A 24,092-nucleotide genomic window follows, 5' to 3' on the forward strand; every position below is an offset into this window, starting at 1 on the left:
GACGCCTGCTAGGACCCTGGCTACATGACCCAGGCCCTGCCAACACTGCCTCGCTTACTGCCATCGTGGTTTCTAAGGCACCAGATGGGAACCTGACCACATGCTCAGGGCACATCTGGAATCCTGCCTGAGCCTCCCCACACCTGACACCTTCCTGAGAAGGGATCTGAAGCAAAATACTGACTATAAGATAAATCAAGGCCCAAGTCTTTACACACACACACACACACACACACATATTTTTAGTTGTAGGTGGACACAGTACCTTTATTTTATTTTTATGTGGTGCTGAGAATGGAGCCCAGGGTCTACACGTGCTAGGCGAGCACTCTGCAACGGAGCCACGACCCCAGCCCCAAGGCCTAAGTCTTTACACTGAATTCTGCTGCTGCTGCTGGGCTCCCCGTTATTCTGGCTCTAACTGTGTCCCCACATCCACTATCAACATCAGTCACTATCAAAAAACTATCACTACCATCATGAAGCAATCCTTAAACTATACTTCCTTCTTAGTTTCTGCTCTCATAGAACTAAAGTTAGTTTATATTCATTGCTAAATTCATTTAATATTAAGGAAAAAAATACTCCAAACTGTAGAATTGAGAAAAACAGTGAAATGTTTGAACACTTCTGCTGAATGTTTTTTTCCTTCTACTAGAACAAACTCTTGGAGACTGTCACCATACTTTGCCTAGCTTTGTGGCCCCCGGGCCAGAGGAGTGCATTATGATATGGGGACATACTAGTGGTAAGACCTTGTATCTTTATGACTCATTGTTCAATACTGTGACTATTTAACAGCATCAAAGATTTTTCAGGTGACGGAAGGGGCAAAAACATATTGCTATTTTGTTCTTCTTTTGTTTTGTGGTGCTGGGAATCAAACCTACAACCTCGTGCGGCAAGTGCTCTACCACTGAGCTATACCCCAGTCCAGTATTGTTATTTTCATAGTAAAAAAAGAAAAATCACATCCCATTAACTTTGGACTAATTTATTTGCTGCCCCCCCCCCCCTTTTTTTGTGGTGATGGGAATTGAACCCACGGCCTTGTGCTTGCAAGGCAAGCACTTTACCGACTGAGCTACCTCAGTAGCTATCTCCCCAGCCCTATTTGCTGCCCTTTGACTGATTTCTTTCAGTCTCTTATTCTTTCGAGACTCACTAACATTTATCTATTCCAGAGGTGGAATAGCTTTCAGTGTGTTCTGTTCTGCAAAAGGTTTAAGGGCTGGAAGACAATTATACACATGAAACTAGGGAATGTAGGTTAATGACACCTGGCTTTTTTTTTTTTTTTTTTTTCTTTTTTGAGATAAAAAAAGAGGGTCTCACTAAGTTTCTCAGACTGGCCTAGAATTTAAGATCCTCCTACCTCAACCTTCCTGTGTAACTGGGATTATAAGTGTGCACCATTGTACCTGTCCACATAGACTCTAAAATTTAGTAAGTGGAGAAACAGAATGTAGCAAGGAAGTTACTAAAATCACGCCAGCATCCTTACCTGTAGGAGAAGTTCTTGTAACTGGGCCCGCTTCTGCTTTATACGTTCTATTCGCCTCTGCTTTTCTATCTTTAAAAAAAGTTATAAAATAAAATGAACATACATAAAATATAAAGCAACACTCACTTTTCATGTTCCTATTCTAATATGTTCAGACTTTTTCTTAGAGGAACAACCCATTTTTACTGCTGAATAAAGGCAAATCACGCCCTTTTTTTTGGGTGAGAGGAGGACCTTGGTGTATGAAGGTAGAATTGTGGCAACAGTCATCAAAACTGAAATCCATTCGTTTCATGAATATGTCACGAACCACAGAGTGACATTTCAGTAAGTTTCAGACAGCATGTATCATGGTGGTCCTGCAGGATCACAATGGAGCTGAGGAATACCTACCACCTAGTGACACTGCAGCACAGTTGATCATTCATGTGTCATGGTGATGCTGGTGCACAAATCCACTGTGCTGCCAGTTGCATAAAAATTAGCATTTACAATTACTTATGGTATACAATGCTTGATAATGATCATAAGTGACTTACTGGTTTTGTTACTGGTTTACTGTACTATGCTTTTTATTGTTATTTTTAAGTGCATTGCAGCTACTTATAAAAAATAGTTCACTGCAAAATAGTTACTGGCAGTAGCCACATAAACCTCATGCTTACCATGTCATACTGATTATACCATGAGGTCACACCGAATGACCTATGCCATTAGGTTTCCTTAAGGACACTTTAGAGTATTCATACAACAATGAAATCAACCAACCATGTATTTTTTAGAATGTATTCCTGTGGTTACACATGACTGTACTTGCTATGCAGTACCTGCTGCTTTTATTGCTCAAGTTCTAATCAAAGTAATAGCACCACTTAGGCTTTTACATTTCCCAGCACTCAATTAAGTGTTTATATACATTATCTTAATTCATCTTCACAAACACCTGATGAGGTAAGTATTGTTGTCCATTTTGCACGGAGGGAAATGCAGAAGTAGAAGGGTTAAGTACTGCCAAGGTCAAACAGCTAATGAGTGGCAAGAACCAGGATTTCACCCTAGGCCAGGAGGTTCCAGAGACTCCATTATTAATTACTTTGCTACATTACCCCCCAAGAAGGAGGGAGATCTCATTTAAGGTTTCAGTTGAGCCGAGTCTCAAGTAAAGCTGCCAACACAGAGATTCCACCTGCTCAATGCACACTTCCTACTTGTAGTAAGAAATGTACTTGTCAGACAAATTTCCCAGTTTCAAACAAGTGCCGTTTTTCTAAACCTTACAAGTACTTAGATAACAAATATCAGGGTACGAATTTCCTTGCAAGTGAGATGCTCATATCTTCTTAGGCAAAAGTCCAATGGGCTCTTGTGTTGAGCTCTGACATTAGGCTCAGCAGACGAAACCAAAATAGAGTTAGAGATTATGAAGGTTGATGACACCAAGCCAAAACTAAGCTGTGTGTTTGAACTTCCACGAAATCAAGAGAGATATGAACTAGATCCCCAAACAAGTCAGTTTTAGCCAGAATGATATGGGAGTCCCTCTGTTTTGAAATGGAAATTCACTTTTTGTTCTTCCTTTCTGCTTTCTTCAGTCTTTTTCTATCTTTAAAATGCCAAACACCTTTGCTCAGCAAATCAGAGCGCTCATTCTATATTGAATAAGGTGCCTATTCTAAAATCACAAATGGAAGTCAACTAAGATCTTTAAAGTTATACTTTCATCTTTTCACATATCAAAAAAACACATCTTTCTCGTCTACTCCCACAAATTACTTCCTATCAACTCTGCTCTGCACCAGGAGCTCCCTCCCACTCAGGTCCTCTAGCCACCACCACAGTCCAGCCCTGCGTTACTTAAGAGCCACTGAAACGTCTATGGAGCCTTGCACACTGGGAAAGAGGCAACTGAGGCAAGCTCCCACCTGCCCACTGTGCCCCTCACCCCACTAGGTTAGGCTGCCACTACCTTACTCAGACCATGTCCAGTCTCCCTTCTCTGTCCATTTCCTTCCTTGTTAATTCAATTTCCAACCCACTAGCAGAGTGATCCTTTAAAACACATCCTATCATTCCTCTCTATCAACGATTTCCATTGTTTATAGGCCCCTCTTTCCAAGCCTGGCTACACCCATTTCTGAGTGTGTTTTCTCCTACCTGTCTTGGCCGAGCAGTGCTTCTGGCTGGGAGGTCTTCCCTGCCCTTATCCACCTGGTGAATTCCTACTCCTTGGTGTGACTGAGCTCAGGAATTATTTCTTTGGTAAAGTCCTTCCTTATGACTCTTTACAGAGAATCTACACATACTTCCTTCATATGAGTAATCACCTCTGTCTTTATCTCTGTCTCTTTTGCTGGTGCTGGTGATTGAACTGAGGGGCCTCATGTATGCTAGTCAAGTGCTCTAAAACAGCTACATCCCCGGTCCTCTTTATTTTATGTGAGACAGGGTCTCCCTAAGTTGCCCAGACTAGCCTGGAACTTGTGATCCTCCTGCCTTGGCCTCCCGAGTAGCTAGGATCATATACCAGCTTTCTTTATCTTTGATTTGTGATATTAGGGAAGGGAACCAAGGCCTAGAGCAGGCTAGGCAACACTCTACCAAAGTGGGCTACATCTCTAGCCCTGGGATGAATGTGGGGTTTTTCCTCACCATCCATAAGTATAATAATACAAACAATTTTTTATTTGCTAGGTGGGAGGGCAGTGAAAAGGGACTGAGAAAAACATAGCATCAACCTTTATTATTCTCTGAAAGTCACTGTTTACCTCTGTTTACTCCCTTTATGGCCCCAAAGGCAAAACTAGGTCAAGCCAATCTAGAAACAGTGTCAGGGAACATACTCATTTGGGAAAGATTTCCTATAATGTTTGAAGTTAATATAACTAAAAAGGTTTCTTGCATATCATTCCAACAAAATTCACATAAGCTGAACATTCCACCCAATTCTGATAAAGATGTAAATGAAATGCCATTCTGATGTTACTGATTCCAGAGCCAAAGGTAAAAGTTTAACTGTCATATTTATATTATTGTGTAATCAACAAAGGAAATAAACAGCTTGATCATTTTTTGGATTCATACATTACTCTGCATCAAAACATTTAGCCAAATGAGATATCATTTCACCTAAAATTTATTAGAGTGCTTAGAATTAAATTAGAATGAAATTAAGATCTCTAAGAAATAGCAAAAATTAAATCTAGTCATTTAAATTTTATGACTCTCAGTTTCACCATTTATACAAAATAAACTAGACTAAACCTCTGAAGTGCTCCCTAATTCTAAATTTCTATGTAGAGTGTATTAAAGAAATGACAGCATATATCAGCTAACAGTTGGGAATATCTTAATATTATGTGATTATATTTTTAAATTAAAATGCCAGTGTAAGATGGTGCAAACCACTACCCATAAATGGATCTCCTTACTTACCTCCAGGTTTTGACATTCCTGAGCAGAATTGGTAGGCAGGCCAATCCACTTGATCTCTTTTTTTTCCTTTGAGATTATGTTCATTGCCATTAACACATTTAAAGCATCATAAACTCTTCGCCTAATGTTCTTCTGATCATAAGCCTGCTGAAAAATATTTTTATTGAGCAATAAATTTTAAGGGTAAAGATATAATCATGTGATATTAATATATTAAATTGAGTTGAAGTAATTCTATGCCCAGTGAAAATATCCTTCAAAATTAAAGGAAAAAAAACGATACTTTCAAATAATATAGAACATAAAATAATCTTAAATATTATGTTACCATCAGATCTACATTAAAAAATACTAAAAGAATTTCTTCAGATAGAAGAAAGATCAATTAAGGTGAGAGCTTGGAAATGTAGGACAGAATTAAGAACTTGAAAGGTAAATATGTGAATAAATCTCAAAGACAGTAGAATGAAACAGTATTACCTTATGTATATGTATGATTACATGAATGGTGTGAATCTACAATGTGCACAAGCATATAAATGAAAAATTGTACCCCATTTGTGTACAATGAATCAAAATACAGTCTTTTAAAATAAAAAAGATTTTTTTTTTTTTTTTTTTTTTTTTGCTATTTTAAGAATGTACTTTATACAAAATAACCAGTTCATATGGAAATAAATCTACAGACCTCCAAGGATCAAAAAGCTTTTTAAAAGTTCTTTTAAAAAATTATCCAACACACAATATTGAACTAACTATTGAGGTAAATGTCGCTCTCAGTCAAACAGGGAATCAGCAGACCACGACAAAATATACACAATATAAAAATAAATAGCATTCCCCTTTCCAGTACTGGCCAGGGAAGTTCACACGGCTTTCGCTTTCACAGCAGGAGCAAAGACTGCCCGACACTGTGCACAGCAGGCTGGTGGAGCCTGGATAGGACTCCCAGGCAGGTGAGTGAGGTACCCAAGCCCCCGCTGGGGAAATGAGGGGGCCACACGGTCTACTGATGGGGGTCAGTGTTTGAATAACTTACTTAACATTCACACCCCTGTTCCCACCCCACCCAACCCTTTCAAAAACACATGCAGGACAATTGCTGGTTATCAGGCATTTCTACCTAAAAAGTTAAGTGAGAACAAGAGAAAAAGACCAGGTAAAAAGTCCAACCCAAGCCACTCCATGGTGTCTAGTACAGAGGATTCAACATCCAGTCAGGAGACAAAAGCTTTTGTCACAGTTAACTGAGAGAGGGGATGCAGCAAGCTCACCCTAACTGCTTTCCTGAACAGGAAGAAAGGTAAGGCTCAGAGTCCTAAGGCGGCGTGGTAGAGTTCAACCTACTGAAAGAGAAAAGGGGAGCCAGTGTCTTCTCACCCAGCAAGTCTCAATCACATCTGTAGTTCCTAGGCAGTGATGTGAGCCTAGCAATAAACACCTCTACACCCTCAACCCAAATTCCAACATCCTGGCTGAAGCTGTCATATAAAAAGCAATCTGCTGAGACACCACATCCTGGAAACACCCAAGATTGAACAATACACTGATTCATGAAACTGATTTCTACGATGGAAGTCCATGAAGAATCTGGCCAGGGGGTGAACTAAGAGACAAACACAGAAGGGGAAATCATGCTGGCAAACCAGTTGGCTTGCATTTCTTGGAAAATCGAGTTGTTCTGAAGCATGCCAGGAATCTGACATTATGGAATTGTCCTCACCCTCTAAATTGAGGTTTCCTGTGAAGTATCAATTCAGTCTTTAGAGCAGTATAGTATTTGCAAAAACCATAATAATCACATCAGGTAAACACCACAGGATAATGATACCAAGTGGTATCAAAGGGAAAGACTAGAATAAATTCACATTTAAAGCTGAGCTCTGACTGAATGTAGAGGACACAGACTAAAGGTCTTAAGGTTTTCTACAACTTGAATAAAGATGAGCATGAAAATTTGCCTTTTGAGAACAGGTGGACCAGGGCTCAGTAAGAATACAGGTACTGTAGAATAAGGTCATGTGTGCTACCAGAGGAATTCAACCAGCCTTATCCAAGAGGGTTAAAGTGGCTTTAATTTAACTTAATTTTATTTTTAAGAGGTAGGACAGAAAGTTAGATGAACAAGAATCCTGTGTATTTTGTCCTTGTCTACCACAACAAATTTAGTCAATAGCTCCTACTACTTTTTAAATGAACAAATTTGGGAGAGGGAAAACCAGAACCAAAATAAAAAAAATACATATACCTCAGAAACCTTCCAAAAGGTCCTAATTTTCTTTCTGGATCTCTTATTTCTCTTAGGCCTTAGAGAAACAATTTCTAACTTACGAACAAGCCTAATAAAGATAAGTCATGAATGTTAAACAGGAATGAGGGTTAAAATAAAAAAGATTTTAATAAAAAAAAAAAGAATTAGTACTGACATATCCAATCTAAGTCTTGTGGTGGAGAAAGATGGGCAATATGGATAAATACAGCATATTAATTTCTTCCCCTTCCATAATCAATAGCTCTAGTTTGTTTTGCTTTTCTTGTGTGTATGTGTGTGTGGGGAGGTGCTTTCCCACATCCCCAATCCTTTTTCCTTTTTATTTTGATGGTGGCTTTGAACTTGCCATCCTCCTGCCTCAAACTCCCATGTCACTGGGATTTCAGGCATGTGCCATGGTGCCTAGCAACAGGCACTGTTACAGATGGTAAGAAATAAATGTTAAGTATGTTACTTAAAGTTATAAAGATAAGCAACTAAATAATTACAGAGTATAAACCTTCCAAATCATCAGAAAAGTAACACATGGTGAATAAACAGAGAAAAACCCAGCCTTTTTTTTTATATCCTGGGATGTTGGTAGTGGATGATAAAATGTGTATGTTAGATGTTGAAAAATGCTAAGAGAAATGCTTTTCTGCAGTGACTTCTGAGTGAAGATCAGGAGGAGGAGAAAGAGAAGCCAGATGGATACTCAGCAAAGGCAAAGGAAATAGCGAGTATGAAGACCTGACCAGGGCATTTTCAGGCATATTCACACAACATACAGTTGGAATGTACTAAAATGTGTGACCAAAGGTAGTAACTAGAAGATGATGAGATCAATGAGGTAATGGGAGTAGGCTTGTAGATCACTTTGAGAACTTTGGCTTTCACTCCAAATCAAAATGTTATGTACTTTTTCAAGGGCCCACAGAACATGAAAAGCAACAAAATCCACTATATAATGGTTTATAAAGAAATCTCAATGCAATCCAGAAAAATAGAAAAGATTCAATTCATATTCTTCTAGTAATAAAAGTAAAAATCTATAGCAACAAACAAAAATCCTTAACCCCTGAAATTATTAAAAGTCTAATGTTCTTAGGTCACACAGGAAATTAAAACCAAAGTTAGAGAACACCTAAAGAATAATATATCATCTGGGTGTGGTAGTGCACACCTGTAATCCCAGCAACTTGGGAGGCAGAGACAGGAGGATCCCAAGTTTAAAGTCAGCCTCAGAAATTTATCAAGGCCCTAAACAACTAAGCAAGACCATGTCTCCAAATAAAAAATAAAAAGTGCTGGCAATGTTGCTCAGTGGTTAAGTGCCTCTGGGTTCAATCCCTGGTACTCAAAAAAAAAAAAAAAAAAAAAATTAGAATCAAAGGCATACAGCCAAAACAGTGCTAAAGAGGAAAAGTCATAGCCAAAAAGACTACTAAACAAAAATAATAAAACTACATAAAGTATACATCATAGTCTACAAGGGTGAAAAGCAACAAAAGGGGCTGGGGCCGGGGCTCACGGCAGAACGCTCGCCCAGCATGCACAACCTGGGCTCCATCCCCAAAACTAGGGAAAAAAACAAAAAACAAAAAACCAGAACTGCAAATCAGAAGGTTAGGATAAACAAAACCAAGAAAAGGTTCCTTGGAAGAATAATTCCAATAATTTTGAGAATATGGATGAAATATAAGATTTTCTAAGAAAACGGAGAATACCAAATTGAACCTATGGGAGACAAATCCTAAAATGATTGATTACCTAAGAAGAAATGGAGAGAGATACCTAAGATCTACCCTCTCACCAAATCATCAGGATTAGACGTTTCACAGGAAGTATCTATACAATTTTATGGAACTGAAACTGACATTCAATGTTATTAAACCTGTAATGGAGTACACATAAAAAAGTATGCTTCTAAATTCATTTTATAAAGTAGCATACTACTACTAACCCAGACTGCAAAGATGGTTAGCAAACAAAACACAAACCTCACTTATGAATATCAATATAAAAATTCTGAAATTTCAGGAACTACCTATAATTTGGTTAAATTTAATGTGCCTTTCTGATATTTTCTTAAGAGAAAGAGAACAGCCAAGTGTTGTGGTTCACACTTATAATATCAACTAAGGCAGGAGGATTCCAAGTTCGAGTCCAGCCTTAGCAGCAGAGTGAGGATCTATCTCAAAAGAGAATTTAAAAAGGGTTGGCAGGCTGGGGCTGGGGCTGTTGCTCAGTGGTAGAGCACTTGCCTAGCATGTGTGAGGCGCTGGGTTCAATTCTCAGCACCACATATAAATAAATAAATAAAATAAAGGTCCATCAACAACTGAAATATATTAAAAAAAAAAAAAAAAAAGTTGGAGATGCAGTTCAGAGGTACAGCACTTGACTAGTATGTGTAGTCTGGTTTTAATACCCAGAACCACAAAAGAAAAAAAAAAGAAGAAAGAAGATATAAGGTCCTGAGTTCAATACCCAGCATCGCAAAAAAAAAAAAAAAAAAAGAAGAAAGAAGAAATGTTTATTTTTTAAAAAATTTTGTAGTCTATAGCTTGTATTATCTCAAAATAAAACATTAATCATCTTTAAGGTTGAAATACTATAACTTATATATTAGAGTTTAGAACTAAAGATCTGTAGGAGCCAGCATTATTATTTAATATTTGTGTAGAGTTCATATAATATGATTACATTTAGTGAAAAGTAAACTTTTTATCTTTAGTCATAAAAACAGATCAATACTTGCTTAGGGATGGAGGCAGAAGAAGGAACAGTCTTTGAAGGGTTCAAAGAACCTTTTGGAAGTCATGGGAAGGTTCTGTATCTTGATTGTGGTAGTGGTTTCACAGGTGCACGCAACTACCAAAACTCAAAGAATTCTATACCTGAATACAAATGACTGTATGAAACTATGCATCAAAAAATAAGGAAAAAATAATCTAATTGTACTATGTGCATCTCCCTCTGTAATTTTATCTTGATTGAATAAAGTGAGAATGGCTTCTACAGCTTAAAGAACAAACTCAAACATTATTAAAGAATGTAGCACACAAAGCTTTATCACTTCTGTGTTTAAAACAAAAAAGGAAATAAATTCTATCATGTATATGCATAAAAGAATTTCTAGAAAGACATTCAAGATGGTAAGTGAATATTAACTAATGGTAATATTACCTAAGACTGGGGACTACAGGAGAGGTGGGTATTTTTTATTATACACTCTTGTACAACTGGAATTTTAATAAGCACATCCATATATGACTTTTCCAATCAAAAGTGAGATTTCTTGTTAACTTAGATACTGAAGAAACAATAAAGTTCAGAAGCGTACATGAAGTCACTGGCAAAGTGGCCAAATGTTAAAAAAAGCACGTTCCTTTACTAACCTCCCAATTTTTATTTTAAAAACATTTATCTTTGTTTAAATAAATAATAAAAGAATTATTTCCAAAACAAAACAAAAACTCCTCCAACTTATAATATGAAAAAACTCCTCGCTTATTGAAGATGCCCTGGCTTATCTGATTCCTCAAATCTATAACACTGACAACGCCAGGAAGTAAACTGTAGTAGCACTGCTGCCCCATATCAAGTTCATGACCAACCTACCGAATCGGCGGCCAAATGGTTATTCGAATTGGTGAACTCGGAGACCAGTTCATCAGCTACTTCATTGTATGATGTTGTACCTTTCCGCTGAACTTTCTCACAAACTTTCATAGAAAAATGTCTCAAGCCTTTTCCATTTTTATCTCCTTTTTTGCTTCGTTTACTAGAAGAAGAGAAAAAATTATGAAAACAAAATTTATATTCCATTATACTTACCAGAGACTTCCTTCACAAAACTCGGTAAGATAATGCAAGAAGATAGCAATTTAGCTCTTGCCTCAAGTGGTAAAAATTAAAATAGATAAAAGGAAATGTTTAAAAATTAATTTTTGCCTTAAGAGCCTAATAAAGTATACAGTGCTTCTGTATACACGCCATTCATTTACTCAACAAATTTTATTGAGGAATTACTATTATGTGCCAGACACTGTTAAAGGCAATAGAAATAAGTCAGACCCTGACTTTCTAGAGCTTACAGACGAATCAATACTTATTTTTAATTATGTAGATTAGTTTTTCTGAAATTAAAAGTATCATTATTCTTGGGTTTATTTATCTATTGAACTTTTATTTTTTTTGATGGTGGTGCTGGGATTGACCCCAGGGCCTTGTGCATGCTATGTGCTCTACCATGGAGCTACGCCCCCAGTCCCTTATTCAACGTTTAACTGAAGGTCATCAGTATTAATACTGGATGTAAGTCTTTAATTATTTTAAATCTGGTCAATGTCCAAGCCTAAACTTTGATAACTTAATCTTGAACATTTGGGGGAGGTTCAGTTTGATTCTACTGAGTATCATCAACTCTGTGCTGGAAAACAGAAGTACAAAACTAAGGCAAGATCCATTCCCTCAGTCTGAGTCAGGGGATGACGGAGAGACAGACATACACAATGACAGATAATGAAAAGTGTCAAGTCAGTTATTCACAATATTCTCTAGGAATACCATGGGAAGAGTGACATCTAGTATAACCTCTAAGACATGCTGTGAAAGTCATGAATAATGAAGAGTTGTCATTTTGGTGTTAAGGATTCAACCTAACACCAAAACCAAACAAAAACAAAAAAGAAACTAATGTTCTCGATAATCACATTAGTGGTCACATCCGTTGAGCGTGTAATACAGAGTAGAGCTAATGCAAAACCACGCATGACCATCCTTAACACTAATTCCATCATTCCGTTCATCCCTACGTCCTTAAATACCAGGACTCTCAGACTGTATAAGATTTGAATTAGAACTATTAATATGAACCCTCAAGGTATTATATCTGAGTATGTACATGTACCTTAGTTCTATCCATTTAAAAGGACTAGAAAAAAATTAGCAACCTAGTAGCAAATAGCACTACTAACCCCCACACTGGGGTGTGACACACATTCTCACTGGAAGAAACGAGGGCTTCTCGGGGAAATGGCTGCTTCCAGGTTTAGGGCAGAAAGTAGGCAAGATGAACTTGGAACATCTTGTCATACCAAATAAAAAGCTACTCAAGATTACTACTGTCATGACAAAAGGACTTAAGAGCCAACTCAAAGAGGCCCCCTGGTCAAAGATGGACAATTTAAATTTTGATAGTTAAAATAACTGCAATGTATAAAACCCATCACAAATATTTAAATTTATGACTTTCTAGTGGTATTTTTAAAACAGAAGACTCAGTCACCTTTGGAGGAAATGGAAACAAATTCATCACCTTGAACATTCATCAATAAAAGGGAGAGATCAAGCATTTATTCCACTTCCCTGTAAGAATCATACCTCCAGGAAACCGAGCAGTAGATGAGGGGAAGTGTTATATAAAAGAAGTGACAAATGAACCTTAATTGTAACCCACAATGACAGGCATTAATTATCAGTGATATTCATGCCATAAAAAGATAACTATACTTCATGTGACTATAAATGGAAGAAAACACCACCAACATACATTTTCATGCAAAGCCTCCCCTATGTTGATATGAATCTAGAATTTGTTGTATTTAGATAACAAACGGCTCTTCATACACTAAGTTATATAATTAAAATAAGTTAAGCACAAAAGTAAATAAAGACTGCTAAAAAATGCAGGAGTTATTTCGAAAGAAAATGTTGTGTATGGGGTTTTATATTCAAGCTAAAAAGTAGGTAATGGCTTATTAAAGTAAATAAATTCTCAACTTGGTGGTTATATGCTTTTTAAAAGCCAGGAATGAAACAGGGTTGTTTTTCATTTAATTCTAGGCCTTTTTTTTTTTTTTTTTTTTTTTTTAAGCCAGCATTAAGATAATCACAGGGTAGTTTTGAGCAATCATTTAGTTGGTTTGCACTCTGTTGTCATACACAGATAATATTTAAAGGAAGAAACTAAAAGTGGCCTTACGTGAGACCGACTAGACTTTTTTTTTAATATATTTATATTTTAATTGTAGTTGGACACGATACCTTTATTTTATTTATTTGCTTTTATGTTCTGCTAAGGATCAAACCCCGTGCCTTCCACATGCTAGGCGAGCACTCTACCTCTGAGCCACAACCCCAGCCCCCAACTCGACTTTTAATATCTACTAAATGCTGATGACCATACTCTTGAAACACAGATGCAAAGCAATGTAAAAGTTTTATAAAATTATTTCTGTGCATTGATTCACAATAAACTTGAAGAAAATATTAGCTAAATATTGACATTGGTGAACTATTTATTATAGTACAGATTTTCAGCAGTTTACTCCCTTCAACACTGATCCAAAGTGTTCCAATCTAAAAACAACAATACAAATATCCATCGGCAAGGTTGCTGTGAGGACCAGATAAACACCGTGCCTAAAACACACAGCACATGATAGGTGACTTTTCCCCTTTAAGAACCGCCAGAATTTTCATGAGCAATACAAAACTGAAGGGTTCTGGTCAATAACAGCAGAGTCCAGAAATTAAGTGTACTCACTGGAAGTCTGATAGAGCATCATGCCAAAACTCAATTAGTATCTATGTAAAAACTCAACAAAGTAGGCTAGAATAATCAACAACTACAGCAAACAGGGAATTTGGTCCTGCAACCAATTCAGTAAGACACTTCTTTGAAAGTGAAGTAAACAATGTTTCTAGTAAAAGTCTACATAAAGAACTCCTGCAACTCAACAACAAAAAAAACAACCCAAGTGAAAAACCGCGGAAAGGACTTGACTAGTTTGCTCCTAAGGTGTACAAATAGCCAACAGGCACATGAATACATGCTCAAAATCACTAATCGGGGAAGAGGAAATCAAAACCACAATGAGATACTATTTCATACTCATTAGGATGGATATTGTCAAAAGAACACAACAACTAGAAAACAAGGGACTGGGGGTCTGCATCTGCCCCACATGCACAAGGTCCTAGGTCCAGGGCCAAGCACCACAAAAAATAAAAATAAACAACAACAACAAAAATAAATAAAAGAAAAAAGTTTACTTTTTAAACTTAGCTAATGATTTTAAATAAACTTGATGACAGATTCATAGGAAAAAGTAAAATGATTGTAAAATTTATGTTAAAAATATATATAAAATATCTATTTTTTCTTTACAGATTTTCAGTGTTTTGAGGTTAGATTTAACAAATTGATCTTAAAATGTAACATACTATAAAAAAAGAACTCAAAATGAATCAAAGACCTAAATGTGAGGCAAAGCTATATGGGTGTAAAACTGTGCAACCCTCTGGTTTTATTAAACGTATGACACCAAAAGCATAAATGACACAAAGAAAAAAATCAAACATCATCATCACCTTTTGTGCTTCAGATGGGTAAGGTGGTACTTGGGAGTATGAGGCAGGACGATTTCAAGTTCCAGGCCTGCCGGGGCAACTTAGAGAGACCCTGTCCCAAAATAAGATTTAAAAGAAGAGGCTGGGGATGTAGCTCAAGGGTATGGGGTGGGGGCACACAGCCCTTGTGCTTCAAAGGATAGGGTATCATCACAGATGGATCACAGAGAGGAGGAAATTTTGAAAGTCATGTATCTAATAAGGAGTCTATAATACATAAAGAACTTACAACTAAATAAGACAACAAAAAATACGAACAGACATTCTTCAAAGAAGATATGTAAATGGTCAATAAGCAAATGGGAAAATGCTCCAACATCTTTAGCCATTAGGGAAATACAAATTAAAGGCATAATGAGATGCCATTTCACATCCATAAAGATTGCTATGATTAAAAATAAAAGGTGTAGGGCCTGTGGATCTGGCTCAGCAACAGAGTGCTTGCTTCGCAGGTGCGAGGGCCTGAGTGCAATCACCAGCACTCTGCCCACGAACAAGCCAAGAACTTCAGCCTGGATGTAGAGGAACCGGAATCCATACTCGCTGCTGGCACTTCGGGAAACAGTCTGGTAATCATACAAATGGTTAAACAAAAAGTAACCCTATGATCCAGCAATTCCACTCCTGATTATATACCTAGAGAAATGCAAGCTAACCTCTACACATCCACACGAACACTGGCTAACAAATGCTCACAGCAGCATCATACGTAACAGGCAAACAGAGGAAAGAGCTGGGTGTGGCACACACCTGCAATCCCAGTAGCTCGGGGGCTGAGGCAGGAGGATTGCAAGTTCAAAGCCAGCCTCAGCATCTTAGTGAGAAGGGGCTGGGAGGTGGCTCAGTAGTTAAGAGGCCCTGGTTCAATCTCCAGTACTCCCCACCCAAAAAAAGAGGAAACGACTTAAAATGTTTATCAACAAACAAACAAAATATAGTATATTCACAGAGCAGAATACTACTCAGGATTAAGGGCCTGAAGAACTAATAACATGCCACAACATAGACGAATCTTAAAAAAATGCTAAATGAAAGAACCTGCTCACAAAGGTCCACAGAATGTACGTTTCCATTTATATGAAATATTCAGCATAGGCAAATCTATAGAGAAGAAAGTCAATTAGTGATCACCTAAGACTGGGAGGGATGAGGGACTAGGGAGCATGGTGCAGGGTTTCTTTCATGGTGGTGAACTGGCAGTTAAGGTTACACAATTCTGTGACAATTCCTAAGGCCACCGAATTGTACATCATCAATGGATAAACTGTACGGTATATGAATTGTACCTCCACAAAGCTGTTAAAAAATAGTCACTGCTTTCACAGTCTTCCTGTGCAGGACCAGCATACGATGTGGCAGGACCAGCCACAGATGACTTACAACCTGAGTTTAACAGGACCACAAGTGTTGCACTGATCCACTGTGTGCTTAGAACAACATCAGGCTGTTATAAAGGCGTGTGAACCTCCATGCCAGACTCTTAACTTACCACAAACTAGAAACAAAGCAGTCCAGACTAGCCCTGGGCTCAGACCACACTCACACTCAGGTGTTACTGCTTCGGATCACTCTCCCTTTTGCTTCTCCTTTTCTTTTTTAAAATTTATGTCTTATTTTTTAAAACTCCCTTCCTTTTCCTCTTCCCCTTTCTCTTTACTGTGCTAGGAATCAAACCCCAGGGCCTCGTAGATGCAAGGCAAATCTCTAAACCTAAAGTATACCTCCAGACCATTTCTCCTTTCTATACGGTTAGGACCTTAGACTTACTTTTTAAAAAATATTTTATTGTTGCCCGTGGATCTTTCTTTATATACGGTGCTGAGAGTCAAACCCAGTGCCTCACATGTTAGCTACACCCCCAGTCCATAGACCTTAGATTTTAAAAAAAAATATTAAGTTACACCTAAGTTATATTTTTACTTACAATTTCATTTACAGTAACTTTTTTTTTGAGGTGGGGGTCTCACAATATTGTCCAGGTGCCCTCATACTTTGGAGCTCAAGCAATCCTCTAGCCTCAGCCTCCCCAGTGCTGGCATTACAGTCATATGCCACCATACCCAGTTAATTCACAGGTGATGAAAGAAACATCCTAAAATATTTTACATAAATAGGCATTCTATTGATAGGGTTGAAATCAGTGCTTCAGGAACTGTTCTAAATTAACTTGGATTAGTCTATTCAAGATGGTGGGAAAGCAGCTTTCCTTTTCTTATGTAGTCCTCTTCCATCTTCTAGAGATTTGAAGACTAGCTGCTCAGTTACCTAGCGAATGTCTTTAGCTCTTCCCAAACTTTTGTTTGCTTGCTTGTTTTGGTGGTGCTGGGGATTGAACTCAGGGCCTCAAGCATGCTAGGCTTGAGTTTTTAAATGTCAGTTTTTATTAAAGCACAACACACACAAGGAAGATCTGAGTCATCCATGTTAAGTGCCTTTCTAGTTATTACCACCCTCAAGCCCCACCTAAAGGATATCCACAACTACCATTTTGATCATCACTTTTGTATGTGTTGAACTTTATATAGGTACTTTTTATAAGTGCTCTTTTGTGTCTGACTCAAAACTATCTTTGAGTGATTCATTCATACTCTTCAAATGGTTTCATTCACTCCAGTGTATGAATGCAATGCACTTCATTTATCCATTCTGCAGATGGATGTTGGCTTCTTTCTAGTTGTGGCTATTATATTTTTTAATTTTTTTTTTTTTTAAGCCATGACTTGGATTTCACCCATGGAGGCTATTATGAATAGTGTTTCCATAAACTTTCCTGGAAAAGTTTTTGGTGAATGTGTACATCAACTTCTGTTTGTATGTACTTACAAACAGAACTGATATGTCATAGGCTATGTGCATGCTCAGCTTTAACAGACACAGCCAATGCCAAAAATGTGCCAACTTATGCTGTCGTCAGTAGGGGATGAGCAGTCTGGGTGCTTCACAGCCCTGCCAAACTAAAAGTGTCTTATCTTTTCACTGAAGTCATTCTGGTGTTATTTGCATTGTGGTTTTCACTTGCATTTTTCTGATGACTAATGCTGATTTGCACTTTTTTTGTATCTTTACTGGAGATTTCTATTTGTTGCTGGAATAAAGAAATTCTCTATTGATTTTTCCATGGACTTTGTATCCCGTAACCTTGCTAAATTCACTTGAGCTCATAGTCTGCAGATTCTTTTGGTTTATTCCTTGGCACAACATCCTATCACCCACAAATACTGGCAGTTTTGTTTCTTGGCTTACTACATTAAGTAGTAATATAGTACTGAATAAAAGTGGTGAGAACAGGGACCCTCCTTGTGTCTTAGCTTGAGTTGAACGTTTTTGATGTCACCCCAAATGTGCTCTTTGCTGTCATTTTTGTCAACTGTCTTATCGTATTAAGTCCTCTTCTATTACTAGTTTGCCAATAACAATAATGTACAGTTTGATTGAGTCGTGCTTTTTTTTCTATTATCTTCTGATCATACAATTTTTCTCCTTTATTCCATACAAAACCTAGATTCTCAGCCTCCTGCCCACAAATAGCCAAGAACTTCATATCTAAAAGCTACTGGAAGAGTTGGTCACCTTTCTAAATTTCTCCCTTCTCTAATCTAGGCCCCTCTAGTTCTTACTGACTCAGTAACTTTCTGATGGCTTCAAATAGATAATTCTGTATTTCACTCAATCTTTCTAGCTATTCTTGGCAGTAACACTAGACTGTAGCGAAGTTTTTTCTTTAATATTTGTTGTTAATCATGTTTCAATCTTTTTGAAAAAAATTTTTGGGCAATCACATTTTAAACTTGAGAAATTTTTTTTTGTTCCTTTTTCACAGTTTTCTATTTTTGTTTTATGGATATTATCTCTTAGGAAAATTCAGACTTCTCAGAGGATGATAATTAGAACTTTCTTTTTATTGTTCTCTAACAGGAATATTACTATTTCCTGTTCATTCAGGTCTTTTGGTTATTTACCTTGTTCTTTGTCCTCCATGATAGTTTTCCAGAAGTGTCTTGTCCTTTCATGTTTATGAAAGTTGGGTTTGGTTGTTTATTTTTTGCAGTATGAGCAACTGAATGGAGGCACTTGAACACTGAGCTACATTCCCAGCCCTTTATTTTATTTTGAAACTGGGTCTGACTTCATTGATGCTGAGACTGGCCTTAAACTTACAATCCTCCTGCCTTAGCCTCAGCATCGCTGGGATTACAGGCGTGCACCACAATGCCCAGAGAATTTAGTTGTTTAACACACAGTGTACATGGACTTCTTGTGTTTCAGTCTCTGTTCCCAAGAAGGTTCTCCCCACATGCAGAGTTAACCATGTCTGTGTATATGGGTAGGCCATGGTAGCCAGAAAGGTTAACAGCACATAGTATTTCTGTTAAGCAGGCCAGTCATCTTTCCCCACAAACACAAAAACCAGTATGAGGAAAGATTATTCTGGAAGGCATACCGAGATCCTTACACTCACTAGGCATGATGCTGTATGCCAGTAATCCCAGCCACTCAGGAGGTGGAGGTAGAAGGATAGCAAGTTTGAGGTCAGCCTGGAAAACTCAGCAAGACCCTGTCTCAAAGAAGGGCTGGCGATTAGTAGTAGAGTGCTTATCTCACACTTGCAAGGCCCTGGGTTTGATTCCCAGTACTGGGGGGAAAACCCTTAAACTCAGCTGAGGGCATGCATGTTAGTTACCTTTCCATCACTGTGAGAAAACACCTGAGAAAATCAACTTCAAGGAAGAGATTTATTTTGGCTCATGGTTTCAGAGGCTTCAGACGACCCAGGGTTGCCTGGCCCTGTTGCTTCAGGCCTCTGCCAGGCAGAACACCATGGTGGGGAGTGAGTAGTGGAACACAGCTGCTCACCAGGAAGTGGCCAGGAAGTAAAGAAGGTCCATGGTTCCACTATTCTCTTCAAGACACAACTGCAGGGGCCTCACTTCCTTCCACTAAGCTCCACCTGCTAAACACTCCACCATCTCCCACGGCACCACAGGCCGATGTCCAAGTCTTAGAGCACAAGTCTTTGGCGGACATTTAAGATTCAAACCATTACTGGCAGGCAGTTCTGCTTCCTTGCAATCTGTTCTCCAAGTTCTAGTCTGGGGAACAAAAAGGTCTCGGTATAATTGCTGCCTATGTCTGTGGAGACAGGATGAGAGGCTCCGGGGCTCGTGGAGGGCTGGTCCAGCACGGTTACACAGCCTATTTTATTGCTGTGATTCCTCCAACAATTAAGTCTTGCCTTTATAGTGTCAGCCCTAAGACTGGAGCCTCTCCACGAAACACGAGGAAGAACGGCTCCCATCTCCAGGGCACACTTTTTTGTCTGTTCTGGGATGTACGCTTCTCTACTCTCACTTGCCATTCGCTGTAACCACCAGCGTCCGTGTTAGTGAGTTGGAAAATCTCTACCCCACCACTTTTTACAGCACCTCCAGACATGTATTTCCTTTCAGCTTTTTTTTTTCCTTACACTAAAATTTCAGTAAGATATTGGGAGAAGGGAGGAAAACATGGGTATTCAGTCCCTCATCTTAAACTCAGATTCCTGTCCAAGTCTTAAATAGATGGGGATTACACATTTTCTTAGACCCTGGGCTCTCTGAGGCAGCGAGACCCTCTCTTTCTAAATGACAGTAAACCTATGCCCCAAGAAGAGAATACTGTGATATCTATTAGCTCATAAGCAAATAAATGAACTTGGAGGAAGCATTCTTTACCAAATAAAACCAAACTGATAAACAAAAGCGAAGAAAATAAAACCACCAATACACTATCATTTGAAAAGCATGTTACATCAATAATTTAAAGTATTCCAATTTATAATACCCAAGGAATAAAAAGTACTTATCTTTCAGACACTTAAATCCACAAATCACTGGGGTTTTTTTGTTTGTTTGTTTTCCACATTTTCCCCCAATAACAGGTTACAAGAGTAGCCTACTTAGTATGACTTAATGCAGTCCTGGGTTAGGTTGCAAAATATATATTCCATTTCAATAAAAAAATTATACCATAATAGGGTTGGGATTGTGGCTTAGTGGCAGAGTGCTTGCCTAGCACTAGGTTTGAGTCTCAGCACAATAAATAAATTAATTAATTAAATAAAGGTTCATCAACGACTAACACAAAAAAAATTTTAAGAAAGAAATTATATATATTATAATAAAAATTTCATTTCTTTTTTTTTTCCCCCTGAGTTTTGGGGATCAAACTCAAGGCCTTGTGCATGCTAAGCCTGACTCTACCACTGAGTGACCTCACTAGGCCTCATTTCTTATTAAAAGGAGCCAACCAGAATGTTTACACTAAAAAAAAAGGGGGGGGGGGTGCTGGGATTGGGGCTCAGTGGTAGAGCGCTTGCTAGCATGTGTGAGGCATAGGATTTGATTCTCAGCACCATAAAAAAAATAAATAAATAAACAAAATAAAAGGTCCATCAACAACTAAAAAATATGTCTTTAAAGTAAAAAACCTGTTATGTTATACTAATTAAACCTTGACTTAATCGAGCAAACAGTCACCTTCTGTGAGTTTGAAACGTGGGGTGGGGGTGGCAATAGGAAATGAGTGCTTTTCTCTTGCGGACCTTCACTACCTCCCTCCCTGGGTTGTGGCATCCAAGCTCATAACCCACTTCTATGCTAAAGACATTACCAATTAGATAACAAATAAGGAACTTCCTGACTTCCTACACCTAAAACAAAACTCAATCCCTCCCACACACCTATCCCTAACTGCTGTAAATGTAAATAACACCAATATTCAGGCAAAAGGAACTCGAGAGCCATCCTTGATTTCCCTTTTCCTTCAATCAATCAATCAATCAATCAATCAATTCCTTTGGTTCTTTTTTTTTTTCCCGGTGCTGGGGATTGAACCCAGGGCCTTGTGCTTGCAAGGCAAGCACTCTACCAACTGAGCTATCTCCCCAGCCCTCCTTTGGTTCTGCCTCCAAATCTACCCGCTTTTTCCGTCTGCACTGCCAAGCCACTGTCCCTGTGACAGTCTTCTGATTTCCCACTTCTACTCGCTTCCTTACAATTCATTATCTACTCAGCAACCAGTGTAAATTAAATCATAAGCTACCCCTGCTTAAAACTCTCCCCAGAACAAACACAAATGCCACACAACTACAGGGCCTCGACCTGAACCCCATCGCCTCTGCGCCCTCATCTCACCTCTCCTCCTCCTCCTCTCTCCACTCCACGACTAGCTCCTCGCTTAGAGCCTTTGCGTTTTCCATCCCCTTGCTCAGGGTCCCTGCTCCGCCACTGGACTGCGAGCTACTTACCTTCTCGGCTTCTCTGCATCTAGGATCTCCTTAGACATTTGTGAAAATAGCTACCACCCTTGCAACACTCTACACATCACCCCCCCACCCCGTGCCTGCTCTTTTTTGATACTAGCGACTGAACCCAGGGCACTCTACCACTGAACTAACATCCCCAGGTTCCCCCTTTTTAGTTTTGAAACAGGGTCTAAGTTGCCCAGGCTGACCTCAAACTTGCGACCCTCCTGCCTCAGCTGGGATTATAGGTGTGCACTACCATACCTAACTCTCTTTTTTTGTTCTTGCATAATATGTAGTACATCGAAAATGATCTTATTTGTTTATTGCTTCCTCCCAAAGAGTTCCTTAAGGGCAAGGAGCCTCTATCTTGCTTGTTATTATCTCGAATATCTAGAACACACCAACACTTTACAAATCTTCAAATACCTTTGTGAATGGGTGAATGACTTGATAAACACCCATGAAGCAGAACATGGGTTTTCATCATATTGATTCTGACTGTCTAGCTTATTATACTATAAATTGTATTAGTTTATTATGGATTACAAGTTTATATAAATAAACAAGGGTTTTACTGTGCTCCAGCAGGGAAAAAAAAAATATTAGGACTAAATGAAGGAGCTGGGGATGCAGCTCAGTGGTGGAGGGCTTGCCTATCACACACAAGACCCTGGTTTCAGGCCCCAGCAACAAGATGGGGAAAAGGAGATAAAGGAAGAATGAAACACCACCGCCCTAAATCTCATACTCATTTTGGACAGGATTTGAGGAAAAAAACACATTTAGCATCATTTTGGAGGACTAGAGGTGAGGGTGAGGTATATTACCGACAAGTTATACTAAAAAATAAGAAAAGCCAAGTGTGGTGGTGGTGCACATCTGTAATCGCTGCTACCCTGAGTCTGAGACAGATGGATCCCAAGTTCGAGACAGTCTTGGCAATTTAGCAAGACCCTGTCTTAAAATAAAAAGGGCTGGGGCTGTAGCTCAGTGGCAGAGCACTTGCCTAGCACATGTGAGGCACTGGGTTCGATCCTTAGCACCACATAAAAAGTAAATAAATAAAATAAAGGCATTCAGCCTATCTACAACGAAGAAAATTAAAAAAAAAAAAAAAAAAGGTAAAGTTGAATCAATGGCTATAAAGGCTGAGCACATCCCTAATTTCAAAATCCAAGATCCAACATACTCCCAAATCCCAAATTCTCCAAAATTTGAAGAGTGTTGATACAAAACTCAAAAGTTTCCGATTTTGGAGCATTCTGGATTTTGAATTAGGGATGCTTAACCAATAAAGTCAAACTCTGAAATTTGAAAAAACTCCAAATTCTGAAACCCTTCTAGTCCCAAGCATTTTGAATAAGTAAACCTGTCCCAATAAATTTAATCTAGCATTTTTATATGTGATCTTTACAGTTCTCTCTTATGAAGGAGAATGAAGAGAAACTTAGTGTTTTTTGGGTACTGGAGACTGAACCCAAGGGCACTTAGCCATTAAGCTACATCCCAGCCCTTTTTTATATTTTATTTTGAGATACTCACTAAGTTGCTCAGGACCTTGCTAAGTTGCTGAGGCTGGCTCAGAACTCGTGATCCTCCTGTCTCTGTCTCTTGAGCCACTGGAATTACAGACATGTGCCACCATGCCCTGCAAGAATCTTGCTTTTTTTTAATACTATAGTAAAGTTTGCACTTCATCCCTGTGACCAAAATATTGGCAAGAACACTTTAGCAGAGGGAAAGTTTATTTGGGACTCCATGGTTTCAGAGGTCTTAGTCCACAAATGGTTGACTCCCTTGCTCTGGGTCCAAGATGAGGCAGCACATCATGGGGCAAGGACCCAGCAGAGGAAAGCTGCTCAGTTTATGTCAGAGACAGGAAGCAGAAGGTGGGGGGAGGGGGAAGGAACCAAGGGAAGATGTACCCTTTCAGGGTACAACCCCGTGACCACCTCCACCGGCCAGCCCCACTGGCCCACAATTCCCCCTTCAGACTAGGATGGAATGATCAGGTCACAGCTCTCGTAAACTAATCATTTTCATCTCTGAATATTACTGCATCAACAGGAGTTTTTGAGGAATATTTCATATTAAAACCATAACATATTATTTATAGTATACAGATTCTTAACCAGGAAGTGCCACTTTTGCGTATGTGTGTGCATGCACAATACTAGGGATTGAACCGGGGCCTAAGCCTG

The 24,092-nt window shown here is 38.6% G+C and overlaps 1 protein-coding gene across 1 annotated transcript in view; it reads right to left on the reverse strand.

Annotated features, from left to right (window-relative positions):
- Window positions 1-24,092, reverse strand: part of TFDP2 (transcription factor Dp-2) — a 166,226-nt gene that overhangs the window by 11,894 nt on the left and 130,240 nt on the right. Inside the window, 3 exon segments of the mRNA XM_079101091.1 lie at window positions 1,505-1,573; window positions 4,937-5,083; window positions 10,812-10,974. Of these exon segments, the coding sequence (XP_078957217.1) occupies window positions 1,505-1,573; window positions 4,937-5,083; window positions 10,812-10,974 (379 nt within the window).

The sequence above is a fragment of the Sciurus vulgaris genome (genome assembly GCF_902686455.1).
Source record: "Sciurus vulgaris genome assembly, chromosome: 10".
NCBI lineage: Eukaryota > Metazoa > Chordata > Mammalia > Rodentia > Sciuridae > Sciurus > Sciurus vulgaris.